The sequence below is a fragment of the Anolis sagrei genome, chromosome 6 (assembly GCF_037176765.1).
Source record: "Anolis sagrei isolate rAnoSag1 chromosome 6, rAnoSag1.mat, whole genome shotgun sequence".
NCBI classification, from domain to species: Eukaryota; Metazoa; Chordata; class Lepidosauria; order Squamata; family Dactyloidae; genus Anolis; species Anolis sagrei.
In genome coordinates, this window is record NC_090026.1 from 63,326,261 (window position 1) to 63,339,531 (window position 13,271).

The following is a 13,271-nucleotide window of genomic DNA, read 5'->3' on the forward strand; positions in this document are numbered from 1 at the left end:
AGGATACCAGTGGGACATATGTTTCCTTTGTTTTTATGTAAAGTCAGAAGTCATTTTGGGTTCAGTTGAGCATACAATATATACTTCTGTATCAGTCCACAATTAGATATTTGTTATGACGTAATTGTAAATTGAGGATCATATGGGGAATACAGGATATTTTGCTCTTTGTATTATTGGTTTGAGCCCCCGGTGGCGCAGTGGGTTTAAGCACTGAACTGCTGAGCTTGTTGACCAAAAGGTCGCAGGTTCGAATCCGGGGAGCGACGTGAGCTTCCACTGTCCGTCCCAGCTTCTGCTAACCTAGCAGTTCGAAAACATGTAAATGTGAGTAGATCAAGGTAATGGTGCTCCATGTAGCCATGCCGGCCGCATGACCTTAGAGATGTCTACAAACAATGCCGGCTCTTCAGCTTAGAAATGGAGATGAGCACCACACCCCAGAGTTGGACACGACTGGACTTAATGTCAGGGGGAAACCTTTACCTTACCTTACCTATTATTGGTTTAAAATTTATTATTTTTTTGCTATTTATTACAGTTATTATTACATGTATTATTTTACTCTATTATTATTACATTTATTATTTTACTCTATTATTACTGTTATTACATTTCCATTATTTTACTCTATTATTACTATATTTTTATTTTTTGCTATTTATTATTGTTGTTATTACATTTATTATTTTACTCTATTATTACTGTTATTATTACATTTCCATTATTTTACTCTCTTTATTATTATTAGAAGGATACATAGGCAATTTTACACTGAAGAAGGTTAAAATTATGGTTTTATCAGGGTTGGACAGGCTTATCTTAAATTATAGTTTTATGTAAATATTCAAAAACATTTAACCTCCTGAAGCCTCAATTAATGTAATTTTATTGGTATCTATTTTTATTTTTGAAATTTACCATTAGCTGCTGGACTTCCCATCCTTGGCTTATACTCAAGTCAATACGTTTTCCCAGTTTTTGTGTGGTAAAGTTAGCTTCCTTGGCTTATATTCGGGTCGGTTGATACTCAAATCTGTATGGTACTTTGAAAAACCGAAAAATAAAATCATAGACCAGTAGCTGTGAAAGAGTTTACACTTTGCAGTATTTATGTTTGCATGGTAGGTTATATCCCTTTTAGGGGGTAAACGTGACTCTTGAGTTTTTGGCTTTGCTTAATTTCAGAATGTGGGTTCATCAATGATGAAATATTTGTGGAGCTGGTCAATGCTCTTGGTCAGTATAGTGATGATGACGATGACGATAACGATGATGAAGAAGAAGATGATGAAGAAGATGAAGATGATGATCATCATCTTGAAAGGAGAGATGAGAAGCAGAAAAATCAGGAGAGCAACCAAATAGGTATGTTCAAATCTCTTTGATGTACACATTGTAGCCTCCTTAGGGGAGCATCTAAGGAGTCCTCTCTTACATGATGATGATGGGATGGAGGGAAGGGCTTTTCTTTATGACCCCAGGACCTGGACAAGCTAACATGGGGATATAAAGTGTGCCACACAGCCTTCCCAAATCAAAAATTGTAGTGGTCATTAAAGTCATTAGTGTTTTAGTAGAACATAAAATGAGCATTAACCCTCGTAAAACCTGTGTTTTTATGATGAATGAAAAAATTGGACCCTTTCAATTCAAGCTGCCTTAAAAGCTAGAAGTGTTTCATTGCAAAGAACACTATAAGTCTGTAAAGTAACTACATTTACAGGATGGTTGTCTTGTTCGACTTGGTGGTATTTCAATTTGTGAAGATTCTTGAAGGTCACATTACAGTAACGGGGGAGACAAAGAGGACAGGAAAACTAAAGCAAATTATAATTTTGGTCATTTACACACCAAGCATACAAAGTCCAGGTTAATTGCTCTTAGCTGGGAGCACAGTTCAGTTCATGAAACCTTTATGTGGCATTAATAGAGAATGTCACTTTACAGCTTAGAGATGTGTGAAATAATCAAAATAGCAATGTATTTTGTGCACTTTGGTTTCTATTTATTGAATGTCCAGTATCAGTAGAAACAGTAGAAATCTCTGTATAATCTACGTTTATGAATGTTTGAAAAATGAGCTCCTTGTAACAGCTGTATGTGTGCATCGACACCCCACGGTTAATCTGTAAAGCCTTTGATCGTGACATTCTGGAAGAAAGTGTCATATCAAGAGCTGCTCCCAGTAGTCTTTGCCCATTCCTTATACCAGCATTTCTCAACCTGGCGGTCAGGACCCCTGGAGGGGTTGTGCGGGGATTTCTGATGATCTTAGGAACCTCTTTGATAGAGAAAGATGAAGATCTCTCTGCCTGTCCTTCTCTTCTTTTTTGGAAACAGACAGCGAATCCTCCCACCAAAAGCCCTCCTTCACTGTAACTGGCCGACCTCTCAGCCGGTTTCTCAGCCAAGGGGAGGGCTGTTTTTGAGACTCCAAGCAGGGAGACGAGAGCAGGAGTTCTCAACACATGGCAGCATGGTGCACATGTGTGGGTGAGGGAGAGTATGTGAGGCTGGAGGGAGACTTGTGCCAGTGATTCCCTGCAAGGCATGAGGATTCTGTGTGGGAAGTTTGGCCCAATTCTATCGTTGATGGGGCTCAGAATGCTCTTTGATTGTAGGTGAATTATAAATCCCAGCAACTACAACTCCCAAGTGTTAAGGTCTATTTTCCCCAAACTCCACCAGTGTTCACATTTGGGCATATTGAGTATTCATGCCAAGTTTGGTCCAGATCCATCATTGTTTGAGTCCACAGCGCTCTCTGGATGTAGGTGAACTTCAACTCCAAAACTCAAAGTCAATGCCCACCAAACCCTTCCAGTATTTTCTATTGGTCGTGGGAGTTCTGTGTGCCAAGTTTGATTCAATTCCATCATTGGTGGAGTTCAGAATGCTCTTTGATTGTAGGTGAACTATAAATCCCAGCAACTACAACTCCCACAGGACAAAATCAATACCCTCCCCCAATCCCACCAGTATTCAAATTTGGGCATATCAGGTATTTGTGCCAAATTTGGTCCAGTATATGAAAATACATCCTGCATATCAAATATTTGCATTAGTATTCATAACAGCAGCAAAATGACAGTTATGAAGTAGCAACGAAACTAATTTTATGGTTGGGGGTCACCATAACATAAGGAACTGTATTAAGGGTTCACAGCATTAGGAAGGTTGAGAAGCACTGCCTTATATCTATATAAATAGAAATGTAATGTTCATTTGTGGGATTAACAGAACTCAAAAACCAGTGGGCCAATGGACACCAAATTTGGATAGCATACACCTAACAACCCAATGTATGTCCTTCACTCAAAAAGTTTGATTTTGTCATTTGGGACTTGTAGTTGCTGGGATTTATAGTTCACGTACAATCAAAGAGCATTCTGAACTCCACCAATGATGGAATTGAACCAAACGTGACACACAGGACTCCCACGACCAACGGAAAACAATTGGGCGGGTTTGGTTGGCATTGACTTTAAGTTCAGGAGTTGTAGTTCACCTACATCCAGAGAGCACTGTGGACTCAAACAATGACGGATCTGGACCAATCTTGGCATGGATATTTCATATGCCCAAATAGGAACACAGATGGAGTTCGGGGGAAAATAGACCTTGACATTTGGGAGTTGTAGTTACTGGGATTTATAGTTCACCTACAATCAAAGAGCATGCTGAACCCCACCAACGATAGAATTGGGCCAAACTTCCCACACAGAACCCCCATACTTAAGGCCATCCAGTGCAACTCCCTTCACCAGGGCAAGAAAATGTAATCAAAGCACTCCTGACAAAGAGCCATCCAGCCATAGATATAGATAGATATCTATATGTTTCACACACAGAAAGATATAGTATCATAGATTTGAAAGGACAATAATATGTTACATGTTCCAGAGTAGGCAAACCTGACAATCTCTACATCAATACTGACAAAGAAAGAGCAAGAAATACCTTTTTCCCACAAGCATAAAGAAATTACATATATTAGAAACCAACACTTTCTAATTACTTTATTTTTAGATCAGCAAACTGGGCCACAGCAGCGTGTGGCAGGGGATGGCTAGTGTAGACATAAATCTGTTAACTTTTCCTGACCTCACAGGATTAGAATTGGATTTCCATTTTAACTGACTGATTTATCGCCTTTCTTGTGTTCTCATGAGCAATTAGCTTTCAGCTTAAAAAACAACAAAACAACAACAATCATGTAGTCAAGATACTATGATGGAGCAATGTCACTCTTTTTAAAATCTGACAAGAACCAAGAATAAACATGTGGCCAGGGGGTTGGGGGGAAAGGTGGGATTGAATAGTATTTACTCATACCCTCTTAATCTGGACCTAGCTGCAGGTGCTATGGCAACAACTGTAGAGCGTGGCTAGGTAGGTCAATTAGGACCGAGATAATCAGACCTGCCACATTTTTCTTTGCTTCCCAACATTTTGCTTTGGGAAAAGAGCTTATTAGGAGTAAATTTAGGGCTGCAAAGTGGTTTGCACCCCCTCCCCTAGTTTAGACAACAGTAGTGACCTTCCAGTGCCTTTCCTACATAAAAACTAGAACAATGTAACTCTCTGGTAGGGCTTTTTAAAACTGGTATAAACGGAATCGCTTCCCCTCCCCTTATTTAACTTGTGAAAAAGGCGAACCCACAAGCGTTGAACTATTTAGACTCTAGATATTTATTTGTAAAGATGCTAACCAAGCTCCAACCATTGAAGAATTTTGTTTTTGTCTGCTGTCTTGTGGACTAAAGCTGGAATAAGCAAGGAGCTGCCACTAAAAGTCTATGCCAAAGTTAGTGAACTGGGACCTCTAGTGGAGGAACTCAGTAAATGATTTGGAAATATTGTGAAAAGCGAAGGCTTTCATGACCGGAATCACTGGGCTGTTGTAGGTTTTTTCGGGCTATATGGCCATGTTCTAAAGGCATTCTCTCCTGACGTTTCGCCTGCATCTATGGCAAGCATCCTCAGAGGTAGTGAGGTCTGTTGGAACTAGGAATTGAAATCCATATGCCATTGAAATCCATTTAGCTTGTGGACAGTTTCAACAGAAAGGAGGAAACCATGAAAATGAACAAAATCTGGCTACCAGTATTAAAAAAACTCTAAAATTACAACAGCAAAACAACAGAGAGGAAACAATCAGGGACAGCTAATCACCTCTCAACAAAAGATTCCCCCAGGCACTAACAAGCCACACCAAAAAAACTGCCAGGCCATCAAATGCTAATCAAGGTGGTCAGTTGAAACATTCACACCTAGCTCCAGCAGACAATTGTATTTATTTATTTATTTATTTATTTACAGCTTTTATATTCCGCCCTTCTCACCACAGGGCGGATTACAATGGGGACACAGGGCGGATTACAGTGTACACATATATGGCAAACATTCAATGCCAATTTTAACATGCAACATATACAGACATACACAGAGGCTATTTAACTTTTTCTGGCCGCCAGGGAAGCTGTCGCTTTCATCGTCCATCTGTGACGCTGATGAAGCACTTCCGCATTCCCGCATGCTTCCCCGCTGGAATGCTGTGCTGGAGTCTTCTTTATGGCCTCATAAATTAGTTAATTTAGCCTCCCCACGCTTTAAGGTGGTACCTAATTTTCCTACTTGACAGATGCAACTGTCTTTCGGGTTGCAAAGGTCGACAAGAGGCTACACACAATTGGTTGGAAACCCACTACAACCCGCGCTGGCTTCGAACTCATGACCTTTTGGTCAGAGTGATCTTAATGCAGCTGACATTCAGCCAGCTGCGCCACAATCCCGGTGCAAGAGTTCTTTGTCCCACCCTGGTCATTCCACAGATATATAAACCCAATTTTCCTAGTTCCAACAGATCTCACTACCTCTGAGGATGCTTGCCATAGATGCAGGCAAAACGTCAGGAGAGAATGCCTCTAGAATATGGCCATGTAGCCCGAAATAACCTACAACAACCCACATTTTGAAAAGCGTTTTTGCTGTAGTGAGTGACGGGGAACTTTTGATTGAGGAACCTGATAATATATTTGGATATTTCATTTCAAAATGTTTTTCTCCTTTTGCTCCCTTTTTTGCTGTGCTTTTGTTTTTACTTGGTGCCCTCAAGTAAGGAATATAAGAAAGAGGAGGAAGAGGGGATATATGCAGTATATAGATATAGATACATACATACGTACAAACACACACACACACACACATCTTTGTGTGTGTATTTATGTGTGTGTATGTGTGTGTGTGTATATATATATATATGCATGTGTGTGCAAGCACACACTTTTGCATTTTTAGATTCTCTGGGTTGATTATAAAATCACTTCCCCCTTTTTTCTTCTATTCATTTTTTACTTTTTGAATTTTACAGTTTTGAACCTAGAACTGTTAAAAACCATGTTTTAATTTTATGAATTTTTGAAAATATTTCCCTTCCCTCTCTTATGTCTTTCTTCCTCCTCCATGGATTTTTTTTTTTTTTTTGGCAGGCCTGCACAACTTGCATCCCTCTAGCTGTTTTGACCTCCAGCTCCAAGAAACCCTAGCCAGCTTGTCCAATAGCCAGGAATTCAGGGAGCTGGGGGTGAAAATAACGGGAAGGCCACAGGTTGTGCAGGTTTGGATTATGACAACTGGAGCTATTATTTATTATTTATTTAAAACATTTATTGTGACGATGTGTAAATTTTATTTCTTTGGTTATGTGTAATTTAAACAGTAGTTTATGGATGGTAAGTATTAAGGAATATATTTTGTTGGAGATGGTGGCTTGGCGTTAGCTGGGTTGCCATAGCAACAGGGGCGGAGCCAATTGCCTCTTCACGGGGCAGCTGTTTTGAAAATGTCAGTCAGTAAGCCGGTGAGCTACTGGGAAGACTGAGTCTCTGGGTGGAGATTCAGGGAATTAATTGGGGACCAATGGGGTTACAGAAAAAGACCCGGTAGTGATAAAACTACAGGGGGTTATTGATTCTGTGTTAAGGATCAAGGTTTGGCTGGGAGCCAATTCTGTTAATAAGCCTTTTAGCTTATTTGTCTTATTTAGGACAGTTGTCCAGAAGAGTTACATCTGCTTATAGAAACCTCTTGAAGTCTGTGCCTGAGATTACTCATGAAACCTTATTAATGTAACCAATCAAGATTTGTGCCTCTTGTGAAGAAACAGTTAAACATGTTATACTCCTGTTAAAATAAACTTGTTATTGTTTTCCTCAAGCCTTGCCTGATACAGTTTCTCTTAAGACAAACAGCCTGCATAAGAAGTAAAGTCAAGCCAGGGACAGTAAATGCTACGCTATTAAATGTATAAAGCCTTCTGTAATTAATAGTCCCTTTATAAAATAGCTCCTAAGCTGAAATTGATCGTTGCCCGGCTTCCCTCACAGATTAGGTGGCAGTAAGTTTAACCACACTTCTTCATATTTATATTCCGCCCTTCTCACCCCGAAGGGGACTCAGGGCGGAGCACTAACATTCAATGCTGGGACACAAATTCACATACACATACATAAACATTAAAAAACATTTATCAAAATATTAAAATACACCACTTAAAACTGACCTAGTCATTTGCGTCAAATCGAATTGGCCTGGTCATCTTTCCTATTGCTGCTTTATTGCCCTGTCCCGAAAGCTTGGTCCCACAGCCAAGTTTTTACCATCCTTCTAAAGGACAGGAGAGGGGGGGCTGACCTGATCTCACCAGGAAGTGAGTTCCATAGCCGGGGAGCAATCACCGAGAAGGCCCTGTCTCTCGTCCCCACCAATTGCATTAGCTAGAGCTAATACATTTTTCACTTTCTCAGAAAACATATTTGTGACCAAGCAACTTTATAAGACAAGAATGAATGTTGAAGGCCAAGACAACGTATGGAAGCACATTTCAGTGAGAATTTTTCAATACGAAAAAAAGTATAGCTTTCTTACTGAGAAACTAAAAGGAGGAATCTCCTTCAGATGGCAGAAAGATAAAGGGATCTCTTTGTATTTCAAAGAGTGGCATCATTCTTTGAATACTGTGATGAGGGCCAGAGAGTTTCTTCAAAGATACTGAAAAGATTTATAAAAAATAACTGGAACAAAGAACAGAAAATAAGCAGGAGGTGGTGAAGCTGAGATTGGGTAGGAGGAATGTCTGAAATAGATGAAGGAGTGGTGACCAGAACAGAAATAGAAAAGGATATTGTTAATCTTTGACTAAACATGGACTTAAACTGTGGAATATAAATGTTTTAAATTCTTCTCAAATAATATTCTGTTACTTGAGTAAACCAAAGTATGACATAATATGTTTACAAGAAAGTTTGATATATATACTATCCCATAACAGATGATAAAAAAGGAGTAGTGATGTTTGTTAATCCTTCAAAGGGATCAGAAAAAAAATATTTGTAGATCTGTGGGGCTGTAAGTAGTTTCAATCGGAAACATTTTTGGTGGTATAGTTATATGCACCTACAGAGAGTAAAGCAATTTTTAAAAAGTTAATGAAATAAATGATGTTCCTTGTGAGAATATGACCCAGATAGGGGATTAGAATGGAATGATTTTATTGGAACTCAATCGAAAATCAGAAAAAAATAATAAAGGTTAAGCAAAGGAAAATATTAAAAAATGCTTTGATATGTGTTGACGAAGGCTTTCAAGGGTTGCTGTGAGTTTTTGGGCTGTATGGCCATGTTCAAAAGCATTCTCTTCTGACGTTTTGCCCACATCTATGGCAGGCATCTTCAGAGGTTGTGAGGTCTGTTGGAAACTAGGCAAGTGAGGTTTATATAGCTGTGAAATGTCCAGGGTGGGAGAAAGAACTCTTGTCTGTTGGAGGCAAGTGTGAATGTTGCGATTGGCCAGCTAGCTTAGCATTGAATAGCCTGGTAGCTTCAAAGCCTGGCTGCTTCCTGCCTGGGGAAATCCTTTGTTGGGAGGTGTTAGCTGGCCCTGATTGTTTCCTGTCTGGAATTCCCCTGTTTTCTGAGTGTTCCTCTTTATTTACTGTCCCGATTTTAGAGGGTTTTTTTAAACACAGGTAGCCAGATTTTGTTCATTTCCATGGTTTCCTCCTTTCTGTTGAAATTGTCTACATGCTTGTAGATTTCAATGGCTCATAACACTCAGAAAACAGTGGAATATCCGCTTTGAACTGGATTATATGAGTCCACACTGCCATATAATTCAGTTCAATTATGAAATGGGCCCTAGTTCTCTTTTAAACAACAGAATGCTGTTAGATTGTTCCTAATAACTCACGTTCATTCTGTCTCCATGAATCAGTAAAATGACAGTGTGTGTTTGCATTTTGATTTAGATAAAGAGAGTCATCCTCCTCGGAAATTTCCTTCTGATAAGATATTTGAAGCCATCTCATCAATGTTTCCAGATAAGGGCACAGCAGAGGAACTGAAAGAAAAGTAAGATGTTATTTCTTTATCATTAACTAGACCCAATAGCTGCATTTAGATAGGCCACAAGTTGTGGACAGGCTTGCATTGTTGAAAGTTGTTTAATGTTTGGAGTATCCCTTATCTGGAAATCCAAAATGCTCCAAAATACAAAATTATCCACATGGGTGGCCGAGACAGTGACATGTATGTTTTCTAATGGTTTCTTTTATGCAAAAAACAATAAAATATTATATAAAATTGCCTTTAGGCTACATATATATGAATCATAAATCAATTTTGTGTCAAATCTACAAAATATCTCATGTGTAAGTGGGTATTCAAATATCTGAGAAAATACTTCCGGTAACAAACATTTTGGGTAAGAGATAATCAACCAGTATTACATTTATTTTTGGAATTACAGAGATTGCAGAGATGGCTATAACAATATTTGAAGATAGAATAACACTGAAGAGATTAGTTAGGTTGAATGTTGATAGCTGAGCAGTATACTGTGGAGTTTTGGAGAAAAGGCCTTCCTTTTGCTGACTCTTAGTTGTGTATCCATTGTCATTTTGTTACTGATAGAATAATACAGATGAAAGAGTTCACAAAGGCCATAAGATCCACGGTCGTGTCATGCAGGAATACGCAATCAAAGTGCTCCTGTCAGATGGCAATCGAGACTTCGTTAAAAACATTCAAAGAACATTCTGAAATAGTGTATTTCACTGTCAAACAGCTCTTACCTTCAGGAAATTCTTCCATATGTTTAGGTAGAATCAGGATTGTGGCGCAGCTGGCTGAGTGTCAGCTGCATTAAGATCACTCTGACCAAAAAGGTCATGAGTTCGAAGCCAGCCCGGGTTGAAGTGGGTTTCCAACCAATTGTGTAGCCTGTTGTCAACCTTTGCAACCCGAAAGACAGTTGCAGCTGTCTAGAAGGAAAATTAGGTGCCACCTTAAAGTGTGGGGAGGCTAAATTAACTAATTTATGAGGCCATTAAAAAGACTCCAGCAAAGCACTCCATCAAAAAAGGGAAAAAAAGGGGGGGGGGGAAGCATACGGGGAATGTGGAAGTACTTCATCAGTGTCGCAGATGGACGATGAAAGCGACAGCTCCCCTGGTGGCCAGAAAAAGTTAAATAGCCTCTGTGTATGTCTGTATATGTTGTATGTCAAAATTGGCATTGAACGTTTGCCATATATGTGTACACTGTAATCCGCCCTGAGTCCGCTGCGGGGTGAGGAGGGCGGAATATAAATGCTGCAAATAAATAAAATAAAATTAGAATCTTTTTTCCAGTAGTTTGAATTCATTGCACTATTTTCCTAGTCTCTTGAGGGGTAGAAAACAAGCTTGCTCCTTCCTCAATATAAAAATATTTCTGATATTTGAATATGACCGCCATAGTGTGAATAGTGTATGTAGTACACAAGGAGACTAAAACCTATTTACAGATTTTACTGAAAACATAGTGAAAGGAGAATAAAACAAATCTTATTTTCATGTAAAAGATCTAGAGTTTTTCCTTCTGCAGATACAAAGAACTTACAGAACAGCAGCTTCCGGGAGCGCTTCCTCCCGAGTGCACACCAAACATTGATGGACCAAATGCCAAATCTGTTCAGAGGGAGCAGAGTCTGCACTCGTTTCATACCCTCTTCTGTAGACGATGTTTCAAATATGATTGCTTCCTACACCGTAAGTGCAAAAATAGCTTTTTTACATTATAATTCAACAGTAAAACCTTGCAGAATTCACAAACTACTATTTTATAATAATGTCACCTTAAGAGCTATAAACAACATTTCTGGGTTTCAGCGCCAGCCAAGTAAACAAATTTTCTCATCAGACAAAAATAGTAGTATTTTAAAGATACAATCCCACCTCTCAAGAATGGGTGACAGTCATTGCCACAGAAGCTACATTTTCCCCATCCCAATTTTGAATGAGGGTTCTTTATTGTTAAAATTTAATTGTTATATAAATCATCTAGTTGAAGTAGCAGATTGTGTGTGTAAACATTTCTAAGAACCAGGCTTACTTTGCTTCTTTTTAAAATGTTCTATAGCGTTTCATGCAACTCCTAATACTTACAAACGGAAAAATACAGAAACGGCAATAGATAACAAACCTTGTGGGCCACACTGTTATCAGCATCTGGTAAGACATTTTTTCTTGATTTCAAAGATCTGGCTTTAAAAATATCAAGATGGAAGGAAAGACACATTTAAAGTGAACATTGATTGCATTTAGTTGTCCCAGGAAAGAAACATCAGAATTGAAACTTGTTATTTGCTAAATGCTAAAATGCTGTATACAAGTAAGTGGAAAACTGCAGTTTTCTCCACCACTTTATGCCTGTGATATGAGGGGCCAAGATAATTTCCACTAGTAGTGCTGGATGGTTTGGATCAATCATTAGGGATAAAAAGAACTTCGGTGCAATTCCTGAACATGGCAAGAAGGTTAAGACTGTCTTTGAATACCCATCTTGGCTTATTATGTTGTAGCTTTGGCTCTTTTGTCTTCATTTGGTTGGAGGTGAGCAGAGCAAACTTGCACTGTTGTTCCTTATGGTCACATGTTGCTGCTTCTCTTGCAAAGCTAATTTATGGATTTTGCAATATGGACATGGTCATTTTAAAAGTTCAAACTCAGTATACATAACTGGACTGTGTTGATATAACTAGTTTTTGATGGAATTCTGGAAGCATTTTTCCCAAGGAAGGGACTATTTTTTTGCAAATAACAAAAAAAATATAGTATGTACATTTGCAAGGAAAGTGCACAAAATTGTTAAATGTTAAAAATAGTGAAATTACAAATGAAAAGTTATTGGTTTCCATCATTTGTTACTCTGCCATCTTGGAGCAACATTCTGTATTTTTTTTTTTACTTTCAGAAATTAGTCTTGCATGGTTAATGTGGAATGTAGAACTTTTCATTCATTTTCACTTTCATTTGACCACCAGTTATTCTTCTGCCTTGTTGAATCCCAAGACATTCCAATAATATGCAGCATGTACTGATATAAAAAGGATTCCTGTAACGCACAAACTGAACTCTGAATCATCCCTTCTGATTTTCCCTTTCTACATGGTGTTTGTCGCCTTCATAATCTCATATTCATGAAGATGGTGAAGATGTAGCTACCACTTATGTGGCACTTTTCATACATTCTTATAAAAAAAAAAATCTAATGCAACTTTTCAATTACAAACAGTATGCCTTACACCAGGCATGTAGCCGGGAAGGGGGGGGGGAGGGGGCTTGAGGGGCTTCAGCCCCCCCCCCCCCCCCCGAAATTCTCATGGTGGTCCGTGAAAAGGCCTTACTGGTGCATTATTTAAACTGTTATGTTTATTCATATCGTGATCTGATCACCATACTCAATATATCCCATATGCATGGGAGTATTGGGGTAACGATACAAAAGTTTGCTACGGTAGACCCTCTTTCACTCAGACTCAGCCCCCCCCCCCCCCGAAACAAACTCACCCCCCCCCCCAAATCGAAACCTGGCTACGGGCCTGCCTTACACCACTACAGAGACAAGGAGGCCTTGAACATCAGCTGTGGCTGAAGGAGAGGGGGAGTGCAAGCTTGTTGCTTGCTTGTCTTCTATCTCTCCCTTATTCTGAGACTCCTCTGCTACATGCAAATACCTCTTTGCAGAGCTGAGGCTTAGCTAGCAGTAGGGTTATATCTACCTGGAGATGCTGTTTGAAATTGCTGGTTTGTCAGGAGTCAATTTCTGACGGCATGAAGACATCACAAATTCCCTCCATGACATCCTGACTGAATCATCCTGGCTGCCTCAGTTTTCTCTCTGTGACATTTTGAAGCCAGCAGAGGGCACTGGAAACCTTGTATTGGA

The 13,271-nt window shown here is 39.2% G+C and overlaps 1 protein-coding gene across 5 annotated transcripts in view; it reads left to right on the forward strand.

The window, feature by feature from the left end:
• The window catches only part of EZH2 (enhancer of zeste 2 polycomb repressive complex 2 subunit), a 106,629-nt gene that overhangs the window by 43,070 nt on the left and 50,288 nt on the right, over window positions 1-13,271 (forward strand). For all 5 annotated transcript variants that reach the window (XM_060781548.2, XM_067470160.1, XM_067470162.1 and 2 more), the window contains exons 6-9: window positions 1,189-1,368; window positions 9,311-9,413; window positions 10,929-11,092; window positions 11,463-11,554. In XM_060781548.2, coding sequence (XP_060637531.2) covers window positions 1,189-1,368; window positions 9,311-9,413; window positions 10,929-11,092; window positions 11,463-11,554 — 539 coding nt within the window. The remainder of the gene's footprint in view (window positions 1-1,188; window positions 1,369-9,310; window positions 9,414-10,928; window positions 11,093-11,462; window positions 11,555-13,271) is intronic.